Genomic DNA, 23,559 nt, shown 5'->3' with positions numbered 1-23,559 from the left:
TTCTATTCTTATCTCAAATGTTGCATGCAGTCAATGTCAAGCTCCTTGGGAAGAAGGGAAGCTGGGTTTCTTTATGAAATTAGTCATGAGTGAAAGATCTTCCTTCACTCAGTCATTCTTTTTCACTTAGCCACTTAATGTTTTAAAAGAGACACATGATGTTCTTCATGAAAATATGAAGTTAACTGAACAGAAGCATAGATTACATTTACTCAAGTTTCTGAAGAATCACCTAATTCTGTGAAAATCTGTAAAGAGAAAAGACAGGTTTATGTTTCAGTCAGGGACTCCTAATTAAGCTTCTTCGCCTCTCACAGACTTACATGCATACTGTGTATTTTCAAGGAGAAAGTGAGGTCTGCAGATGCTGGAGATCAGAGCTGAAAATGTGTTGCTGGAAAAGCACAGCAGGTCAGGCAGCATCCAGGGAACAGGAGAATCGACGTTTCGGGCATAAGCCCTTCTTCAGGAATGGCTTATGTCCTGAAGAATGGCTTATGCCCGAAACGTCGATTCTCCTGTTCCCTGGATGCTGCCTGACCTGCTGCGCTTTTCCAGCAACACATTTTCAGCTACTGTGTATTTTCAGCCTTTTATAATTTGCTTTCAGATTTTGAGCATTATCTTCAGGTTGATGATGGAAATACACCTTCCAGCTGGACTGAAGTTCAGACAGACTGGATCACAGAAATGTAAAGAAATACTGACAAAAGAAAGTAAGAAGCACATCTCACTGTTCAGCAAAATCTCAACAAAATAAAAATGATGGCATCTAACAAGCACAGTATGTTCACAATTACAAATACAATCTGAACAACAATATTTCACTCAACAGAAATAATCATTACTAAATGAGTGGATTAAGAATGATAATAATGGCAGTTGGAAGAGAGCAGCATCCAGGTTAATCAAGACAATGGCCAAGAGGGTATATAGTATAGCCCAGTTAGTACCCAATCCAAACCCCTTTTCAGTCAGCTTCAAGTCCTGGTTCCAGTGGTAGGGCTCCAATCTGATTTAGGAGGTTTCTTTCTGGCTGACACGCTGGACTCACTACAGAGAAACCCAAGGCTGGTGAAGAACAGGATCATAAAGATTTTTTTTAAATCAGCAGGATTGGGTGGTTGATCATTCCCGGAGTGCGTGAAGTTGATTACTTAAGAGATATCCAACAGTCCAGCTCTGCATCATTTAATAACTTGTATTCATGTTAGATATTTAACCTAGAACAACTTCACCAGGCATTTCAAACTGGCTTAATCTGACCGAAATAGACAATGAGCCATAGTGGGGAAACGGGAAGAGACATGACAAAATGCCTGGCCAGAAAGATGACTGCAATGGAGGAAAGGAAGCTGGAGGCTGTGTGAAGGAAGTAATGAGTTTGTGACCCTTAAAATGTGTGAACATGAAACAGATGGTGGGACTAAGGATGTAGTTACCCCTGCACAAATTAAATTGAGAGCTGGATTTGTAGACACGCATGTGTTTACAGCAATAAGGAGCGGGGAGGCCGTACATTGTCTGGAACATGAGGATTTTATTTTGAGGAATTAAGGGAAATAAAAATTATTAATGGTACTGAAAAAATGGGGTAATGAGTTATGATCAACAGAGTTTTCAGGATGAGTTGAAATTTACAACAAGGGCAGCATCATGTTGGGCATGTGAAGACTAGAACAGTCTAATTTGAGAGGGACAAAGGCACAGATGAAGATTTTTAATAATGAATGAAGACAGAGGAAGGGGTGGACCATGAGAGATATGGTGTTGGCTGTCTTTCTTGGGAGTTCAGCAGGGATCAAAGTCAGTGCAGAAATTGGAAGCAATCCAGGTCAACCCAAGAAAGGTGCTGAGGAAGGGCTGGAATTGGCTAAAAGGCCAGAAGATGCTGACATTCTTTTTAATTTGTTCATGGATGTGATGTCATTAGCTTGGGCAGCATTCATTGACTATTCTTGACTGCTCTCTGGCAAGTCGATCAGGCGAGGTCAGGATGATCGACTTCCTTCCCTAAAGGACATTAATGAACCAGATAGTGCTTTTTTAAAAAACACTGTCGACAGTGGTTACATGGTCATTGTTTGGTTAACGTTTTATTCCAGATTTTTGTTGAACTTAGTGCTCACTATCTGCCATGGTCGAATTTGAACCCAAACACCCAGAGCAACAACCTGGGGTTTGAGATTACTACTAATTTACAGCCATTACCATTAAGTGACCAACTCCCCCTCTGTGTTCACAACAGTTAACTGCAGGAATAGACCAATACAGGGGCAGATAATAGATCTGAGAGAAGTGGAGAGGTAGAACCAAGTTTGTCCACACTCAGAAGCTGACACAATGTCTGTGGTTGAGTAAGCCTAGGAGGCAATTGTTTGGGAAGGAAAAGAGAAACTAGTGATGGAAATGGTTGATCTATGATTGGATAGGTAATGAGGACTCGAGAGTAAATGGGAAATAAAGGAACAGTGATGTGATAGACTAAATAGAACATTAGAGGTCAAAAATTCAAAGGCCACCATTTTGAAAATACGTGTGTTATTGCACACTTTCAAATCAAATCTGAATTTCAAATTCTAAGAAAGTTTGAGAACTGGTAGGATCCAATACAAAGCGTGACAGAAGTATACAAATTTAAATGGCATCGATAACTTTATGCAAATTACTTTGAGTAAAATCCAACTCACATTTTTTTAAACACCCTGAAATAAATTACAAAAATGTGAAGTTCAATCACCCAGCTGTTAAACACAGGAAGAAAATATTTCCCATTTGGAAAACAGAAGGGCTATTCAGAAATTGAATTAAGTATAATTCATTGTGCAAAATGACCTAATTCATCAAAATCAGTGACAGTATAGAAACAATTGTGTCTGCTTTCATTAGCTCATGCCAGTTCATAACGGATTGAAGTAATGAGTACTTGAGCCATACACACAATTTCAATTTCAATTCTGAATCAGCAGTGAGTTTGTTAACCACTGTCATGATGCACCAATAGCATTACAGTTTAAAATTAATTAACTTCCATTTACATAGTGCTTTGCACAACCAGCCAACCTAAAGTGCTTTACAGTCAACAAAATACTTCTGAAAGATTTCCATACTTGCAGGAAACACAGCAGCCAATTCATATGCAGCAAAAATATTAATATAACATCCAGATAATCTACTTTGTGATATTGATGGATGTAAAAATATGGTCCAGGGCACACTGAATAACTTACCAATTTCCTTCAAAATAGTACCAGGTTGCAAGTCAGAGGACAAACAGGGTTTTGCTTCAAAGGTTCATCTAAAAGACGAAGTGTTATTGTAATTGAACTCACGTCCTCTGGTGGGATTTGAATCTGGAACTTTGTGACTCAGGGAAGATTGTTAACAACTGAGCCGCATTGAAATAAATTAAAAATAATGCCCCTACAGGCAGTTAGGAATGGGGATGGGTTGCTGATGGCAAACAAGAAGATGGCTCCTGACTACTGGAAATGTTAATTGGATCTTGGACCAGAACCCAATCATCAGGAATCATACAAGAAAACTGGCCATTTGAGCAAAGTACCAAGGACACTTGTACAGTGACAAGGAACCTTGGCTCAGTGGTTAGCACTTCTGCCTCACAGCGCTAGGGACCTGGGTTATATTCCAGCGTTGGGCAACTGTCTGGGTGGAGTTTGCACATTTCCCCTGTGTTTGCGTGGGTTTCCTCGGGGTGCTCTGGTTTCCTCCCACAGTCCAAGATGTGCAGGTTTGGTGGATTGGCCATCGTAAATTGCCCATAGTGTCTCGGGATGTGTAGGCGAGGTGGGTTAGCCATGGGAAATGCAGGGTGACAGGGATGGAGTGGCTCTGGATGGGATGCTCTTCAGAGGGTCAGTGTGGACTCGAAGTGCCAATTGGCCTACTTCCACACTGTAGGGATTCTATGACTCTCTAAATCCATTGACTTAAGGAATGAGGGGAAAAATTGTGCCAGACTTGGCTTGGTTGAGAGGGGAAGGAAAGTAAGAAGTTTATACTGGAACATGAGCAGATGTACAGATTCTCTTATGCAGACTTTTCAGTAAACATTTTTTCTCAGATTTTGCCAAATGGAGTAATTTTTTTTATTTCAATAATTCTGCTGAACCATGAACCCATGGCAGCTTGTTTCAAGTGTTCAAATCACAGGCATTTATTTTTAAAGCTGGCATATGCACTGGCATGTTTTCCTTATTTTGGAAGGACAGGTTTAACCTTGATTACATGGACTCCAATTTTAATGGAAAGAATTTGCTTTCAAAATGTGGAGTTCCTAAATTGGTATCTAATGGAATATTTGACTTGTTACCTGTTCCTTCCTCATGCTTGTTAATATCATTCATGGAAAGCCAACGTCATTCACCCGAATGACCAAGATGCATCAAGGTCACAGCAGTCAGTGAAATTGAAAAACATGACATTACAAACAGCCACCAAAAGTTCAACAGTCCAGACAAAATCAGAGTTTCATTATGTGAAATACAACCGTATTCAAGATCTGGAAAAATAACATTGAATTGTTCAGCATATGGTTTTGGTTTCAGAACCAAGAATCACAAAGCTAAAGCTGAAAAAAAAAACAATTTCAAAGCATTTTGATGGAATTGGAATTAATGTTCAGCATAAGGGCTATAATGAAGCAAGATTAGACTTGAGATTTTATCACAGCAGTGAAGTGGCTCTATAAATAAAGTAAGAAAAACAACTGAGAATACTTGAAAACTGAAGTACAGTGTGTATTCCAGTGAAGTGCTAAATCTTTGTTGTACCTAAATTCACTACAATTTTGGACATGTCAATCAGACAACTCAAGTAGTTATGGAAGGAGACAGGGATGATGTCCAGAACCGATCAGAGTTGCACAACTTTGCTCCATTGGTAAGATTCGATAGTGTGTGGTGCCACCTGGTGGATCCTCCGAACACAAATCCTATCAGCCTGTTAAAAAAGTTCTCAAATAATTGCATTACGGCTATCTAATAATAACAAAATCGCCAAGTTAAAAATAAAAATTACAACTATTTATCCTTTGATCCAAGCACTAAACGTATCAGCTAGTCAAGGTTAATTCTTGTTCACATCAATATCACACTGATTCAGGTTCTCTCACTGAAAATGATAAAACAGTCGAGATTTCACAGACGAAAAGAATTCTCCAGATAAGGTACCACTAAAATACTTGTGTTAGAAATTGTAAATTTGACTGTGAATGTGTATTAAGTGTGCAGTACCACAGTATGAAGACACTTGTTTGTCTCTCCTACTTACAGGAAAATTCCCAAACCTGAACAGAATATCAAGGAGACAAAGCGCTTCCCTCACAGTAGTTAGCACTGCTGCCCCACAATGCCAGGGACCCGGAGTTCGATTCTGGGTGACTGTCTGTGTGAAGTTTGCACACTCTCCCCATGTCTGCAGGGTTTCCTCTGGATGTTCCGGTTCCTCCCACAGTGCAAAGATGTGTAGATGTTATGGACCAGGCAAGACCCCTCAAAACACTTCAAGAAGGTAGCCAAGCCCCATTAAGCAAGTGTACAGTGGATATTCCAGGAGAGAATCAGCTGGTCAGACTACTTAGTTCTAAACAAAACTGAATTTATTTACAAGATTACTGAATGAAACATAAAGAACAGAAAACAGAACACCGAAATAACTTATCCTACCCGAACACGTCAGACTATCCCAACTTAATGATGCTGTTCCAAATACTTACAACAATCCCAATATACACCATGGCACAAAACGTGAAAATGAAACAAAGGCTTACAGGTTTGAAGTTAGAGAGGAGAGAGAGAGGTAGCTTCTTCCACACACTGCTGCTAAATTGGCCATTCCCCTTCCATTATACAAGTTTTGTTTAAACTTGAAAGCTTTCTGCCTGAGGCAGTAACTGTTAGCTGTGAACAAATGGGCCCTAAAATCTATCTAAACTCTCAGACTTTTCAGATTGTGGGCCATTTACAACCTCTCTGAAAAAACCCAACATGACATAACCTTAACAGAATGAGTAGTCTCCTCACAGTAGATTGGCCATGTTAAGTTGCCCATTGTGTCCAGGAGTCATCCATAGGAAATGCAGGGTAACAGGGATAGGGGTCTGGTTGGGATGCTTTTCAGAGGGTCAGTGCAGTGCGGTGCCAAATAGAATCCTTGCAGTATGGAAGCAGGCTACAATAAAGTGGGCTGCCCTCATTCTCAAATGATGGCTCAGGCAGACATCACGACATTGTTTCTCACACAGTGTTGTTTAGAAATTCAAACATCCTCCTCATTCAACTTGACAATTATGTAAACAAATCCTGAAAGTAACTTAAACTTTCAAAAAGTTAAGGAACTCTGGAGTGCAATTTTGCAATAAGGGTCATTCATACCTTTAGAAAACCCCATCTTCCATTCCACACAAAATAGTCCCAACACAAATATCGCTCAATTTTAAGGTCTCCTCATCCACTGCACATCTTTGCCAAACAAGAAGGCCTTGCCTTGCCATGTATCCAAGTATAAATCCCTCCAGTTTCTCTCAGTATTTAGCTCTGGTCCTCTCCAGATCTTTCTTTAATTGCTAGTAGAATGATTTCCAAAGTCTTTAATTAATGTACTCCCAAGAATCATGCTTATGCTCATCTCTTAACAGTTCATTCTCCACTCTACCTCAATGAAACAATGCAAAGGTTGCTACATTGAAAGCAGAATTTAAACTGAACGCAAAGAGCTTTTCAATTTTAGAAAAATGGAAAGATTAGCAGAAATAAATGTTGATCCCTCATAGGCAGAAGCAGGTAAAAGTAAAATGAAGAATAAATAAATATTTTGTATTCTTCTTTACCATACAATACAGAAAGTACAGAATGCACAAGTGAATTGGTGTTTATCAGTGCTTGAACCGCCGCTACGTACAATCTCTATCAATGACTTAGATGAGAAAACCAAGTGTAATTTATCTAGTAAATAAAAACTGAAAGAATTGAGAATGCTGTAGATCAGAAACAAAAACATAAATTGCTGGAAAAGCTCAGCAGGCCTGGCAGTATCTGTGGACAGAAATCAGAGATAATGTTTTGAATCAAGAATGCTGGACGAAATGGTAACTCTGATATCTCTCCAGATGCTGCTACATGCGCTGAGCTTTTCCAGCAATCACTGTTTTTGTTTGTAATTTATTCAGGTTTGCTGACAATATAAGAACAGATGTAAGCTGCACGGAGGACACAAAGAGGCTGCAAAGCAATATGGACTGGTTAAGCAACTGGGCAAGAGAGGACAAATAAAGTATTATGTGGGCAAGTCCAATATTCTTCATTTTGCTAAGGAGAATAGAAAAGTGGAATCCTTTAAAAAGTTTGGAGACAAGATAATATTAGCACTCAAAACGGTTTGGGCTCCTTGGATATGAACCACACCATGTTCACAGGCAGGTACAACAGCTGGGAAACTAGATATATCAGTATTTATTAATAGGAGATTACACTCATATTGGGCATTACCCGTACCACGAGTGGAGTACTTTGTACAATTCTGGTTTCTTAACTAAGGAATGATTTACTCATTGTACCCTGTCTACACTTTATCTAGAGGCTACAGTGAAATTTCACTAGATTCTTTAGGAGAGAGGACAGATTGAATGGAATCGGCATGAGATTTCTGGAGTTTAGACTTCAGGCATGATCTTCTTATTCACAGTTCCTTAGAGGGCTTGATAGATCCTGACAGCATGTTTGTTCTAGTTACAACTAGCAACCTACAACTCAGGGACTTCGTCTCAAGGTAACGTGCTAGCCATTCAAGGACAAAGGGAGGAGAAATATCTTCATTGAGGTTCATGAATGTTTGGAATTCTCTAACTTAAATATCTGTGGATATTTAGTCATAAATACATTCAACAGAGAACTCAATAGATTTTTGCACTTGGAAGGCTGTAGGGATAGGGCAGAGAAGTAGAATAGAAATTGAAGATCAGCCCTGACTGAACTGAATAACGGAACAGGCTCAAGAAATCATCTGGACTCTTCCTAACTTCATTTCTTAATGTTCTTAGAAATGCAAATAATTCTGGTTCACTCTCTCCCAGGCAAATTGAAAGGCTCTGATTGACTCCTTTCTTCCTCACCCCAACACACACTACAATAACCTGGCTCTGCTTCAGCCTTCCCTCCCTCAACGTGTACCTCCTCCCCAACGCTCAGCCTGATTTCCACCAGGTTCACTCAGCTGTCAACCTCAGTACAACCTTAGTCCAAACATGGATAGTGTAGTGTCCAAGGCCCAACCATCTTGAGCTGCTTCTTCAATAATTCTCTCTCCATTGCAGAATTGGAGATGCTTGCTAATGATTGCACAATATCCAGAACCATTGGAAACTTCTCAGACATCGAAGCAGTCCATGTCCAAATGCAGTAATATCTTGTTGCTAATCAACCCAAGCCTGACTATCAGCAAGTAACTTCACTGCACACAAATGCCAGGGCAAGGATCATCTCTAATAAAAAGAGAATCTAATCATCACCCTAGCCAATAATGGTATCACTATCAATGAAATTCCAATTGTCTATTTCCTGGGGTGACTACTAATCAAAAACTGAACTGGACAAGCCATATAAGTTATGCAGCTACAAGGGCTGGTCTGAGAATAAGAATTCTGCAACAAACTCATCTCCTGACACCCCAAAAGCAGTTCGCTATTTGCATGGCATAAGTGTACCACCCATGAAATGCATTGTAATGATTAGGTAGGCAACTTTCACAGCACATTTTAAAGCTTCCATCTAAAAGGGCAACGGCAGCAGATAAATGGGAACACAATTGTCTCCTAGTCACATACCGCCCTGACTCGGAAATATATCACCATTCCTTCAGTACCATTGAGTCAAAGTCTTGCAGCTTCCTCCCTAACGGCACTGTGCGTGCTCCTACATCCTAAGGACTGCAGCAGTTTAAGAATGCAGGTCACAACCACTTTCTTAAGGACAATTAGGATTGGGGAATAACTGTTGGCCCAGCCAGCAATGTAACACCCTTTGATTGAATTTTAAAAAAGCTGTTTACTCCTAAGACACATGTAAGATGATTATCCAACTCTGCCCACTCGCCTCCCTTCTTAGCAAGTATACCCAGAGTGATGCAGATGTACTTTCACTCACCTTCAAAGGAACACCCAGAGTAATTCAGTTACATTCAACCTATATACATGAGCCCATCCCTTTGAGGCTTAGACAAGTTCAATTCTTCTTGAGGGTAGTACGATGGCTCAGTAGTTAGCACTGCTGCCTCACAGCACCAGCAACACAGGTTCAATTCCAGCCTTGGGCGACTATCTAGGTGGGTTTCCTCCAGGTACTCTGGTTTCCTCCCACAGTCCAAAGATGGACATGTTAAATGGAGGATTGGCCATGTTAAATTGCTCAGGATGTGTAGGCTAGGTGAATTAGCCATGGGAAATATAGGGTTATGGTCCATTGGAACCCCACATCACCAAGCTACATTGACTAACTTCAAAGTGTTTAAATCTTCTGCTCCAATCTAAACTGAAAGGTAGACGTTAAGCGAACCATTGAGTTGACCATTTATATGTTGTTTAAAATGACAATTTTTAAAAATTCCTTTTTATGTCAACAGTTTTATTTTATGTATTTACCATGTGAATCACAAGACTGCAATTTATATTTGCAGTGTTTTGAGTGTTCCCAAAATACCATATTTAATGACCATAGTTGTTGCTCACTGGAAACACTGGATGTTGCAAGATGGTGACGCCTATGGTCGCTCCAGCTGGAGCCCGTCTGCTCCATCTATCCTTCTTCTTCGTATCTTCTTTTCCCTCTTTTTCATCCTCCTGGTACTTTATTTATCTGCTCTCCTTATTTATCCCCTTTTGACTCTCAGCCTCCCGTAGTGGCCTCCCACCTGGAGCAGCGGCCTCCCGGCATGGCGTGGTGACCTCTCAACCTCCTGGTGTTGGTTTGGTGATCTCCTGGCATGGCATGGTGACTTCCCGGCCTCCTGCCATTGGTGTGGTGACTTCCTGGCTTGGTATGATGACCTCCTAACCTCCTAGCATTGGTGGGATGACCTCCCAGCGTGACATGGTGATTTCCCAGTCTCCCTTGGTGACCTTCCTACATAGCGTGTCACCGGCGCAGTGCAGAGCCAAGGCCCAGTGCGGACTGGAAGCTAGGTGCCAGCATGGTCTGCTGCACCGAACTTTTATTTCAGTAATGCTGGACATTTTATTTCTGTATCGTCCAAAATCTTGTAACTAAAGAAGCTGTGCCTAGGCATCTTTGTGTCTAAGTTGGTGCTGTAACTGGCGAAATATATTCTTTTCACTATATTCATTGAATATATATGACAATATTCTATTCTGTTCCTTCGATTCACAAAGTTGTGGGCTCATCGTACTCCGGAGACTGGATCACAATCTTGGTTGGCACTACAGTATCTAGGGAATGACTGGATTTCTGGAGCAGTCAACTTTAGAGGAGGTATTAAATTGAAATCCTGTATGCCTTCACATGTGCACTTAAAAGATGGTGTGACTGTAAAAGGAGGAGGGGGAGCTTTTTCCAGAGTTCATGCCAATATTTATCATTTAAGTAAAATCACTGAGGAAAGGTTATGTATCTCAGAGCTTTTGAAACCTTTCTATGTATAAACAGCTTTCCATTATCAGGGAATGTTACAATAGGAGCAACATTTTAAAGAATGTGAGGTGCTTTGGAATGTCCTGAGGTTGTGAAAATCAGGATACAAATTTGAATTTGAACTTACTCCATGGAAACTATTTTTTTGTCTACAATTATCCAATATATCAAAATTCAGTTGACAATAAACAACTTTTTTCAATTTAGACCTCAGGCTCACTCTTACCACAAATCTATCCCTACACAGCTACTTTCAAAATGGGAAATAAGCTAACTCATGCCCATTTTTCTGCTCACTTACCATACTCCCCAAGAGAAGCTCAAGTATTTCTGAATGGAGGGTCAATGTCTGCCTCCAGGACTTCATGCCAGTCAATGGGGAAATGTAGAGACAGACTTAAAAAGGTGTTAGGGAGAAAAGGGCAGGCAAAGTACCTTGTGAAAACCAGTGCCAGAGATCAAGTTATCATCAAGTGAATAACTAGATCAACCGTATTTCTTCTGACAAAAAACAACTTGCATTATGTGAAAGATGGAGGTATTTAAGGCACAATTCCAGCGGAGAGTAACTGTGCTTAGAAATTTACTCAGAATGGAACTGAGGAAGCAGGAATTGGGCGACAAGGATAGAGGCAAAATGAGCACTGAGGCAGGGGTTCAATGCTGGGATAGGGGAATGAACGGTTCCTCAATCACATAAATACTACATAAATTGCTCCACTTTCCCCCTCAACCTTCATCAATCCAAAACTAAACTGGAATAATCATCAGCAATGAGGTCCTTCTATGTCAGAATATTTACATTATTATGACAGCGAACTTCAAAACAAAATGAAATGCTTTCTGAAATACCTAGCTGTGGTTATGAGAATCTACTAACCCCAGTGCAAAATCTTCAAGTTTGTGCGTTCAGGAAGTGAGTCTGTCTTACAAAGTCCTTCCTAACAGCAATTCTGCTAAAATGGGAACTAATTGCATGGTACAATAATATCAACCGACACAAAAATAGCTGATACCTAATTATCAAGTTCACCGATTGTCCTGATTTCCATGTACCACCAGACCAAAGCTGTATGTCATCGTTCAGTGTCTGAATTGCATCATGCTCAGCATAAAGGGCATCATGGAAACAAATAGTAAGTATTCTATGAAACACTTTGCAAAGAACCCAAAAGATGGCCATTCACATCATTGTCAGGTCTCTAAGATTAGAACCTTGGTGATCTATCCAGTCTGACAGCTTATATTCATACAATATCTTTAACATAATAAAGCACCAAACTATTAATTGTAGACTTACTCACATTTAATTGTAGGTGATGGTAGGCAATAACAGAAAGTTCACGTGCTCGTATTAATGTGCAAACAAACTGTGTTTAGGAGATGCATAATTGAAATCTGCATATAAGACTGCATATATATACACTGGTCACAGTACCTTCTTCACTACCTGGCTTTTTGGAATATAATAAGCAAGGCGTTTCAGAAAAGCATTATGAAACAAAATTTCATAGCTAGTCACATCCATAGATATGAATGTCCAGCAGAGGGCCAAAGTGTAGGTCTGAAAGAGCAGCTTAAAGAGGAATATGTGGAGAGGCAGAGAGAATTCCACAGCTTGCAGCCTTGGCAGCTGAAGGTGTGGCAGCCAATAGTACAGTGATTAAATCTGGGATGCTCAAAATGTCGCAATGAAAGCAAACAGACATCTCGAAAGAATTCAGCAAGAGAAGCTCAGATACAGGCAGATTTGAGGCCATGGAGGGAATTTGAAAAAAAAATACCTGTTCAAATGTACATTAATATACAGCAGAACAAAGCCAACCCAGTAACAGTTCAGAAAAGGGTATCTGGAAAGGTATACCATCAGATACCATCAGCAAAGTAAGGGAAAGCAGATTAGTAGTGTGGCCTGCTGATCATAATCACATCAGTGGAATACAGATGGAACAGAGTTACAACACTGTGTTATGATCCAAGATGAGAGAAATACTGGACAAGTCAGATCCCTGATAAAATAGACAATAAGTGCAGGAGTAGGCCATTCTGCTCTTCGAGCCTGCACCACCATTCAATATGATCATGGCTGATCATCCTTAATCAGTATCCTGTTCCTGCCTTATCTCCATAACCTTTGATTCCACTATCTTTGAGAGCTCTATCCAACTCTTTCTTAAATGAATCCAGAGACTGGGCCTCACTGCACAATGGGGCAGAGCATTCCACACAGCCACCACTCTCTGGGTGAAGAAGTTTCTCCTCATCTCTGTCCTAAATGGTCTACCCCGTATTTTTAAGCTGTGTTCTCTGGTTCAGCACTCACTCATCAGCGGAAACATGTTTCCTGCCTCCAGAGTGTCAAATCCTTCAATAATCTTATATGTCTCAATCAGATCCCCTCTCAGTCTTCTAAACTCAAGGGTATACAAGCCCAGATGCTCTAGTCTTTCAGCGTAAGGTAGTCCCGCCATTCCAGGAATTGACCTCGTGAACCTACACTGCACTCCCTCAATAGCCAGAATGTCTTTCCTCAAATTTGGAGACCAGAACTGCACACAGTACTCCAGGTGTGGTCTCACCAGGGCCCTGTGCAGCTGCAGAAAAACCTCTTTGCTTCTATACTCAATCCCTCTCCTTATGAAGGCCAGCATGCTATTAGCCTTCTTCACTACCTGTTGTACATGCATGCTTACCTTCATTGACTGGTGTACAAGAACACCTAGATCTCTTTGTACTGACCCTTTACCTAAATTGATTCCATTTAGGTAGTAATCTGCCTTCCTGTTCTTGCCACCAAAGTGGATAACCATGCATTTATCCACATTAAACTGCATCTGCCATGCATCTGACCACTCACCTAACCTGTCCTACTCAGGTAATCTCCTAACATCCTCAGCACATTTCACCCTGCCACCGAGCTAAGTATCATCAGCAAATTTGCTAATGCTATTACTAACACCATCTTCTATATCATTAACATATATTGTAAATAGCTGCGGTCCCAGCACTGATCCCTGCGGTGTCCCACTGGTCACTGCCTGCCATTCCGAAATGGAGCCGTTTATCACTACTCTTTGTTTCCTATCAGCCAACCAACTTTCAATCCAAGTTAGTACTTTGCCCCCAACACCATGCGCCCTAATTTTGCTCACTAACCTCCTATGTGGGACTTTATCAAAAGCTTTCTGAAAGTCCAGGTACACTACATCTACTGGATCTCCCTCGTCCATCTTCAGAGTTACATCCTCAAAAAATTCCAGAAGATTAGTCAAGCATGATTTCCCCTTCATAAATCCATGCTGACTCTGACCTATCCTGTTACTACTATCCAGATATGTCATAATTTCATCCTGTATAATAGACTCCAGCATATTTCCCACCACTGAGGTCAGACTAACTGGTCTATAATTTCCTGCTTTCTCTCTCCCACCTTTCTTAAAAAGTGGTACAACATTAGCCACCCTCCAATCCGCAAGAACTGATCCCGAATCTATCGAACTCTGTAAAATAATCACCAACGCATCCACGATTTCTCGAGCCACCTCCTTCAGTACCCTGGGATGTAGACTATCAGGCCTCGGGGACTTATCAACCTTCAGACCTTGCTTGAAAGTGCAGAAGCTTCATTTGCAGTTTGGCTAATGTGGTGGTTAGTCATGGAGCACAAATCTGTCAATGTTCTTTAACAAAAGAGCATGTTTATTACACAAAAGAAAAACAAACTATATTTCTGCTGTTTACATTGAAATCTTTGAGCTATAGCAAAAATAGAGTCAACTGTTTTTCCCATCAATATCCTTTACAGGGTCAATCCCAGTAAAGTATTAGTCATGATAACATTTCTTATTCAACTGACCTTTTCTATTTTTGATAGAACTAGAGAGGAGTCTAGGCTAACAGCTTGAATATTTCCACAACCTAGAGACTGAACAAGCTAAATACTCAGTTTGGAAAATTTTACAAAACTAATACGCTGTCCTTCTGCTGGGAATGAACTGTTCTTTTGAACTGAAATCAGGTTCTTGTAAACTAATAGCATCCCTGATCGTTGGTTCTTATTTCCTTCTATATACTGTAATATTCAGCATTTACAAACACTGCCTCAATTAACAGCCTAGATATCCTGCCAGGCACTTAAACTACATGGTCGCCTGGAAAAGACGGTTTAATTCACTGTTCTAAATCTGCTTCTGACCTCTTAATAAAGTTATCTTCACACAACTTAAATTCCAAAACTACTTTATTTAAAACTCAAATTCCAGAAGATGATAATAATATTAAAAACTTTACAGGAATGGGAACTAAGTAGACAGAAAGAGTTGATTAAGAAGATGTGAAACAATAAATGCTCCTGTCTATGTACTGAGGTGCATAATTGATGATTGAGACTGGAACCAAAATATTAGTACAACTTCCTTACTATGGAGCAGAGAAGCTTATCAAGCCACTGCATAGATCACTTGAGTAACGCCAACAATCCTGAACAAACAGATACACAAAGTATCAGGGTTAGGGTAAGAGTACTGAAGCAGAGCAGTTCAGTTAAATGTGGACAATACCAGAAATGAGAATATTCACTCTATGAAGAAACATGCAAGGAAGTGTTTTATTATTCCTGTAAGAGTAATTAAGAAAGCCGAACAGAGATTTCCAAAATTGCATGAAGGCAAACAGTGAATTGGTAACAAAGGTACAAACTGCAAACTATTAGAAAAAGAAGTTTGAAGATATTTTATATACCTAGGGGATATTGAAACACCTGAAAATTGGGTACATTATATTTCTTTGGGGCTCCAACAACTCCAAAATTCCATCTGTGAAGCATGCATGCATAATCATGGGACAAGTCAAGCTCGACCTGATACTGGTGAGTTGTTAGCAAACTCACTGGCATCAGGTGAGCACTGACACATGTCACACTCTGCCTGCTGCTTGAAAGGCAGCAGGCAGAGTGTGACATGTGTCAGTGCTCACCTGATGCCAGTTATGCCATATTGCAGTTCAGCACACCAACTCAAACTTGCACAATTACTTCTGGTTAATTACTAATTTCTTCTGGCTGTTATTCTATGAGTGTCTGGTATGTTGTTGGTTCATGCTGAAGTGGTTTACAGGAAGTGGTGTGGCAGGCTATGAAGGTTCGCATTAATTTCAACATTTCTGCACAGACTAGTGGATCCAGATAATAGTCCATGAGTTGGCATGCATTGGAGAATAAACAAATATTACAGCAAGCTGCTGGAAGAGAATGGAGGAGAGGATTGAAAAGCTCAGAGATTCTCCCTCTTGGATTTCAGTGAGGAACACTGCCAGATGTCTATACTTCAGTGAGGACATTCTCACCTGAAATATGCCATCTGCTGCACAACTACAACTAACCACATTTCATTCTCTTGCCAGAGCCAGTTAGCAGAATGAACCTATATCTTCACTCAGATTGCAGGCTTTGCTTTATGGGCATCACGGCAGGTCAATATTAGAGTTAATAAAGTGTGGCACTGCAAAAAGCACAGCAGGTCAGGTCAGGCAGCATCTGAGGAGCAAGAGTCGACGTTTTGGCTATAACCTGTCATCAGGACTGTAGAGGGGGAAGGGGGCTGAGAAATAAATTGGGGCAGGGACTAAGGGGAAGGTAGATGAGATGGTGATTAGGTGGGTGAAGGTAGGAGGCGATTGTGATAGATTGGTGGAAAGTGTGAACTGGATAGATGGGAAGGAAGATGGATAGGTAGGTCAGGGCAAGACGGCGGATCTGTGTCGGAGGTTTGGATCTGGGATGGGGTTGGAGGAGGGATGAACATTGAATCCACCAGTTTCCATATCTCCCCTCCCATGGGGAAGGCCCATGGTCCACATCATGCCATCAAGTCTCTGTGGTCAATAGAGGGCCACTTCAAGGCCTGACCCCTCCCCCACCCCACCAAACGCACTGCAGGGATTAATCCAGCTGCTGGCTGTACTGCCACCAGGCCCCTGATAAACTAAGCCGTGTAGACACTTTGTCAAGGAGCTGAGCTCAAAGCAGAGGAGAGCCACAACCAATCCCAGCATTGACCCTGCTGCAACCCCAAGAGACTCCATCCCACTAATCACTTACCTCACCCCTTGGTCTTGGACATCTACGGTGCTCTTCTGGCAGCAGCCTCAACCATGGCACTGCTGGGGGAGAGTGCCTCTGGCCTCCTATTGGTCAGTAGCACATGATCGGCAAGACTTACACCTGGCAAGCATACTCTGGTCACCTCTCCAAAGCCTGATTGGTAACAGATTCAGAGGACCATGCTTTCAGGAGTCACCTTGGGTCTGTTGCCAAACACTACTGTGAATGATGAAGTCTGCCCACCAGTACTGAATCAGAATGAAGAGTTCCATTTCTCAGCAATGAATCCCTCACTCCTCACGCACAGAAAATAAAGTCAGCTTTGGTGATTTTGCCAGAGATCTTGATTGAGAATGCAAGAGGACTATGTTATTTCAGCAGTTTAACTGACAAGGTAATGACCCAACCATTTCAATTCGAGGGAGGCTCAATCAAAACAAGTGTATTTTGGGGACTGTTTTATCTAACAGGGTTATGTCGCTGGTGGCCATTTACAATGTACAGAAGCATCCCAACCTTTCCATTACGTAATTAAGTAATATGAATGTACACACTTGAATAAAATTCCAATTCAATTTAAATCTAGATTAAAAAAATGCTTGAATGATCTCATAACTAAAACCCACCTCTCTTCCTTTGAGAGTGACCAAAGCAGCAAGTGGCTTGGCGTAGAACCTACTGTAGGAGAATCCGAGACAGCCGTACATGCTATTAGCTGTAAGCTTCAGGGCCTTTTGTCTGATGTCATACTGCAAATCAAACAAAATCATGTGTCATTACACGTTAAGCACCTTCAAAAAAGATATCTAGCACGACTAAAATTTTAACTTGATTCAGGAGCAGACTAAGATGATTACCTTCTGGTGTCAACAAGCTGCAGGTCCCCACCATAGTATCTGGAGGTGCAAAGTAAATGCCACTTTTGAAATACTAACCAGAGAAAGCCATAGTATCATTGTAAATGCCATAAAAAATTGCGATAATCAAACAAATTACCAGTCTATTACTATTGCCTAATTCAACACTGGCTCCAAACTAAAGACATTCTATATTTCTCACTTGCAGTCATCTCCAAGAGTGACAAGTGATGTTATAAATATTAAAATGTTTCAGTGTTTTTTTTCCCCAAAGACAAATCATCTCAAAATGCTGCTGTGAAGTGATAAATCAGTAATACATCCAGAACTGTCATATTACTAAGGCAGTAATCGTACTAACGTATTTCAGTATCATTACAATCCCAGCCATGATACAGTTCAGCTTTTACAGTCTGCCCAAGTTGCCAGTCAAATGATAATTGATAACAGTTCCCCCTGCTTCAGTGAAGCGCAGGATTTATTAATTTTGAGAATTACGAGGCGGGGGGTGGAAACAATAAAAAAGGAGAGAGTAATTTGACGATTGCTATCCTTTGTAAATATCCAGAAAGTTGGAGACTTCAGCTAGTTGAAATCTCCATTTTCTACCCCACCCCCACACAAAGACAAGAGAAGTAGCCACTAAATGCTTGAAGATTTTAAGGAAGTAAAAAGCCTTTAAGTGCTGGAACCATTGTGGGTAAAACCTTGCTACCTATTGTTACCTACAATTTATATTTAAAATGGTGCAATTTTGTGCATTTTAAAGCAGCAAAAAAAAACTTCCATATAGTACATTCTAGACAGAAAAATAAAACCTTACAAGTCAACATTTTCTCATCCTCCTTCTCCCCGCCACAGAAAAATATAATACTAAAAGAAGTCATAAATAATAATGAGTTTCTATGCAAAATTTTTGTTCCTTCAGTCAGAACACATCTGACTTCATACTTCAGCAAATATACATAGAAATATACAAAAGAGGAGTAGAATTAGAACTCCAAGCCTCTCAAACCTGCTCCACCGTTCAGTAAGACCAGGGCTGACTTGATTATAACATAGAGAGAAAGTGAGGGCTGCAGATTCTGGAGATCAGAGCTGAAAATGTGTTGCTGGAAAAGCGCAGCAGGTCAGGCAGCATCCAAGGAACAGGAGAATCAACGTTTCGGGCATTTCCTGAAGAAGGGCTTATGCCCGAAACGTCTATTCTCCTGTTGATTATAACATATTCCTGCCGACCCACCAGTAAGCCTTCGCCAAAAATCTGCTTGTGACTTGAAAATGTCCAAGCCTTTTAAAGAACTGTGCTCCAATAATTCATGACCTTCTAAGGAAAAAAAATCTCCTTGTCGCTGTCTCGACACTTCATTTTGAAACAGGGATCCGAGTTCTACATTCTCCTACAAGAGGCAACAATCTTTCAACCAAGTCGTCTCTTACTCTTCTAAACCCGAGTGGACACAATCCTAGCCTGTTCAATCTTTTCTCACAAGACAACCCAACCATTCCAGATATTAGGGGAGTAAACATTCTATTATCTACTTTCAACACGTTTACATCTTTCCTTTCATAAGGATACAAATTCAATACACAGTATTTTAGATGTGGTCTCATCAATGTAGTACACAACCAAAGTATAACTCCAATAATTTTGTATTCAATTTCCTTCAGAATAAACAAGAATATTCAGTCACTAAACACAGTTTTCCTCATTACTTAATGTATCTGCATATTAATTTTTTGCATATCACACACTGTGACACGCACATCCTTCTGCACCTCAGAACTCTGCAATCTCTCACCATTTAGATAATATGCTTCCATGAGCCTTTCTCCCAAAACGGCCAATTTCACATTTTCCCACATTGTATTCCATTTGCCAAATTCTTGCACACATTTATCTGTATCCTTTGGTAGCCAAATTATGTCCTTTTAACAATTTCCTTTCCCGCCTAAATCAAACAAATTTTGCAACCATATCTTTAAGTCCTACATCCAAATTATTTCCATACACTGTATACAGTTCAAAGTCCCAGCACTTATTCCTGTAGCTCACTGCTTATTACATCTGGCCAAACAGAAAATGTATGCCTCCTCTCTGTTTCCTGTTAAGACAGCCAATCTTCTATCCATGCCAATATGTTAGGTCGACAACATGAGCTTTTAGTTTCTGCAAGGACTGTTGATGTGGCATTACATCAAATGCCTTGTAAGTTCAGCACATTTTTTATTAAATGTCTATGGTCAAGGCTAGGCATTTTATAACAAATAAAACACATCATTCCATGTCCTAAAGCAAACCTGGTGACACATCACTGGAGCTTTCTCTGTAAGTTCTTAAGAGTCAGACAAGGTTTCCATACAATCTGAGAAAATCTCCAACACACAGGCCACTCAGTACATGCCATTCAACAATGATCTCCCACTTTCCTGAATATAGCCCTGCAGGTGATGGTTCTTCAACTGGAGATCCAAGAACTTTTTAACCATTGAGAAAATGTCTGTCTCTACCACCCTGTCAGAGCTGCGCATCTCAAATGCACTCAGAAGAAGAAAAAAATTCCTTGCCTCCCCTCTAATCTTTCTATCAAGGATTGTATAAAATTTAGGTTTTGACTTTAATGTATGTTGACCCTATTTGCTCATTTGAGGTCCCTCAATTTTATACACATCAACTAACTCTTCAATCATTTTTGTTCCAGATTATCAGGAACTGCTGTTTTATGCAGTTCTAGCATTATCCATTTCCATTATTCAAGTCTATGCCTTGACGAACAAAGGAAAATATGCGATATGCTTCTGTAATGACCTGTGGAATAGCACAAAGTCTCTCTTTCCCTCCACATTACTCTGTATCCTACCGTTTATTTGCGTAACTTATTTGATTCCAACCTCCATCCCGCACAAAATGAATTATCTCACACATTGTCAACTGAATTTCATTTTTACTGTCCAGACAATCTAGATCGTCCTGTAGAAAAAAGCTTTACTTCTTACTACCAATCACTTGGTTAGTTTTGCATCATCTGCAAACTTCATCATGCTCACTGCATTTCATATCAACATGCAAAGAGGTCTTTTTGCCTATTGACAGCTCTTAGAAAATACTATCCAATTTATCCCCCTCAGCAGATTTTCCCATATAGCTTGGGACATTTTTTTGCTTGATTGACCTTAGCCATACCAGTTTGTTGGGCTACAAGTCATTCTTCCTGACCTCTCCGCCCCCACCCCACTCCGGCCTATCACCCTCACCTTGACCTCCCTCCACCTCTCGCAATTCCAACGCCCCTCCCCCAAGTCCCTCCTCCCTACCTTTTATCTTAGCCTGCTGGACAAACTTTCCTCATTCCTGAAGAAGGGCTTATGCCCGAAACGTTGATTCTCCTGTTCCTTGGATGCTGCCGGACCTGCTGTGCTTTTCCAGCAACACATTTTCAGCTACAAGTCATTGGCCAAGCTTAAAGTTGAGAAGTCTATTAAATCGTCAAACTGGATAGTGGTGAAATCTCATCACGCACTGGAGTGGATGAACCAGGTCTTTCCCATTTGGGTAGATTCTCCTCAATCAAGACTGCACTGCTCACCTTGAGGAAATGTCACGTAAACCCCTAAAGGGGAACCTTTAGTTTGTTTTCATATCAAAAACACCATGTGCTCAGCTTTGTGATGCATAAAGCAAAGCAAAATCCACAGAGATCACAATTCTTCAAGGATGCCCTCAATGACAAACACACATCATTTGTCCAGACACAGCCTGAAAGGCATCATCTTCCTCAGTACAGTTGCACATTGTGCAGAATTTTCAGCATTCAGTCCATTAAACCCCTTCATTGTGTTAAAGTCTCCACAGAGACCAAGAACTCTGAAAAAGGAATTTTAACCTATGCTTAATAGCTGAAAGGATGATATAACAAGATTTCACAATTTAAGACATTTTCTGTGACAAAGGTTGAAATGCGACTGACTGAAAACAATAACCCAGATTTTCTAATGGTCAATCACTGTTTCTGCAGCATAGATGCACACAAGGACCCTGCAGACTCTGAAGGAATTGCCCAAGAAACTTAAGATTCCACTGGGCAATTCCCCTTTGCCTGGAACCTTCCGAAAGTATTCATTCAAATCGTAGGGCTGCATTGTAGTTAAATAAATAGAGGAACCTCTATTATCCGGCACTCGATTTTCCGAATTTCGGATAGTCTTGCAAGATAGCAACGTCCTGATGCTTGGCTCAACTGTGTTATCCTGCATTCGATTACCCAAACAAAATATTCCCCGCCCATGTCATTCCGATAATCAAGGTTCCTCTGTCATTAAGGTTAGACAATTAAAAACTTAGTCTAACTCCTGAATAACTAACTAATCCCCAGCAATGTAACCCCCACAACTACTCCTGCCTGGACTCTTTCAATTACCCTCTGATAATTCCCATCCAACCCTGACAATCCCTGAACCAGATATCTCTCACCCACTCCCATCTACTCTAAACACTCGATCAAATACCTGGCCCTTTGCTAGCTGGCATCCTACCACTGCTGCGCCCTATCTCCCTACCATTCCAACTACACACTTCACTTATTTACTTACCACTTCACAGTGGCTGTCAAACTGACAAGCGCTGATTCTGAAATTTCAGAATATGGCAGCTGACTGCTTTGAGAAAGGGGGACCTTGTCTGCCCTTTTCTGACAGCTCAACGCTACAAAGGGCCTGTCAGAACAGATTTACGGTCACGTATTTCTGAAGTGGTCCTGATCGGCATCTTGTGTTAGAAACGCAGATCTCTTTTGTTGTGTAAAGAAGGAGCAGGATGGCAATCTGCACAAGATTGACACTCCTCGGAAAATCCAGCCCTACCATCGTAGACAACTTGCACATTAAATCACAGAACAGAACAACACCCTTTTACTTTTTGTACAAAAATACAGACATACATTATACTGTCCTTTAAGGAGAAATTCATTTCTCCCAGGATCAGTGTAAGGTGATACCTAGCTCCCAAGGATATATTTTTGTTCTCTTCTCTGCCAAGGAACTTTTAATCCCAGAAGTGGCTTGCAGAGTGAGGTAGGATTGTTTGGGGGATTTTCCTTTAGTGTGACCCAGGTGAATCTTCAAGCCTTGCATTAATTCATCATGAACTTTCAATCCAAACACACTTCCACATTTATTCCTGCATGGTGAACCATAATGGCTTGCTGCCTTTAGTGGTTCACCCTTTTCCACAACCCTGACAGACCACTCTCATCTCTGAGCTTCAAGGATATCTAAGATCTTCCACCTCGTAAACCTGTCTAGGTCATCATGCCGTCTGCTTAGCAACATGAATCACACAAGCCTGTGCCCAGGTAGGAGGGTGCTGAGCTACCTTTAGATCCCAACACGCTTTCATTTTGCAACTAAATACAGCAAGTAAGTAAATTTAAGACACAACTGTTTACAACCAAATATTCTCAACACTCCTCTTGAACTCTGGAGATTTAGTTTATCCACCAATAGCATACATGTTGTTCTCCTTGTCTCCAAGTGTAAATATGGTGCACTTTCTTCCCAATAAACAATTTGAGTCCTCTGCAACCCCTATTAATCAAACCATCTATTACCACACACACCAACACCTGAAGCTTGTTGTCAGACAGATTTCAGAATTGGACCCACAGGGCTCTTCATTTCATGTTAAAGATACAGTCTAAGAACACAATCTTCTAAACTTCATAAATGTAATATTTCCCAAACACTTTAAACATATTGCTAAACTTAAAACAGTCATTATGTATTTGAAAACTACCTGCAAATAGAGATCTGTGTTTAGGTCTGGTTGTTTCATCAGCTGTTTGACTTGACGCCGCCTCTCCACCAGCTTTCGGATTTCCTTGGGCAAAATGCCCATTTCCTGATCTTGATCTGGTATTTCAGGAATCTCTTCTATTTCATTAGC

The 23,559-nt window shown here is 40.7% G+C and overlaps 1 protein-coding gene across 2 annotated transcripts in view; it reads right to left on the bottom strand.

Annotated features, from left to right (window-relative positions):
- The window catches only part of pola1 (polymerase (DNA directed), alpha 1), a 282,829-nt gene that overhangs the window by 186,733 nt on the left and 72,537 nt on the right, over positions 1–23,559 (bottom strand). For both annotated transcript variants that reach the window (XM_043700756.2, XM_087992882.1), the window contains exons 25-26: positions 23,410–23,559; positions 17,388–17,510 (exon numbers count right to left, since the gene is read on the bottom strand). In XM_043700756.2, coding sequence (XP_043556691.1) covers positions 17,388–17,510; positions 23,410–23,559 — 273 coding nt within the window. The remainder of the gene's footprint in view (positions 1–17,387; positions 17,511–23,409) is intronic.

Source organism: Chiloscyllium plagiosum, unplaced genomic scaffold (assembly GCF_037043375.1).
Source record: "Chiloscyllium plagiosum isolate Xiang-an unplaced genomic scaffold, Cpla_swu_hap1 HiC_scaffold_12, whole genome shotgun sequence".
NCBI lineage: Eukaryota > Metazoa > Chordata > Chondrichthyes > Orectolobiformes > Hemiscylliidae > Chiloscyllium > Chiloscyllium plagiosum.
This window is presented reverse-complemented; position numbering and strand designations above follow the sequence as displayed.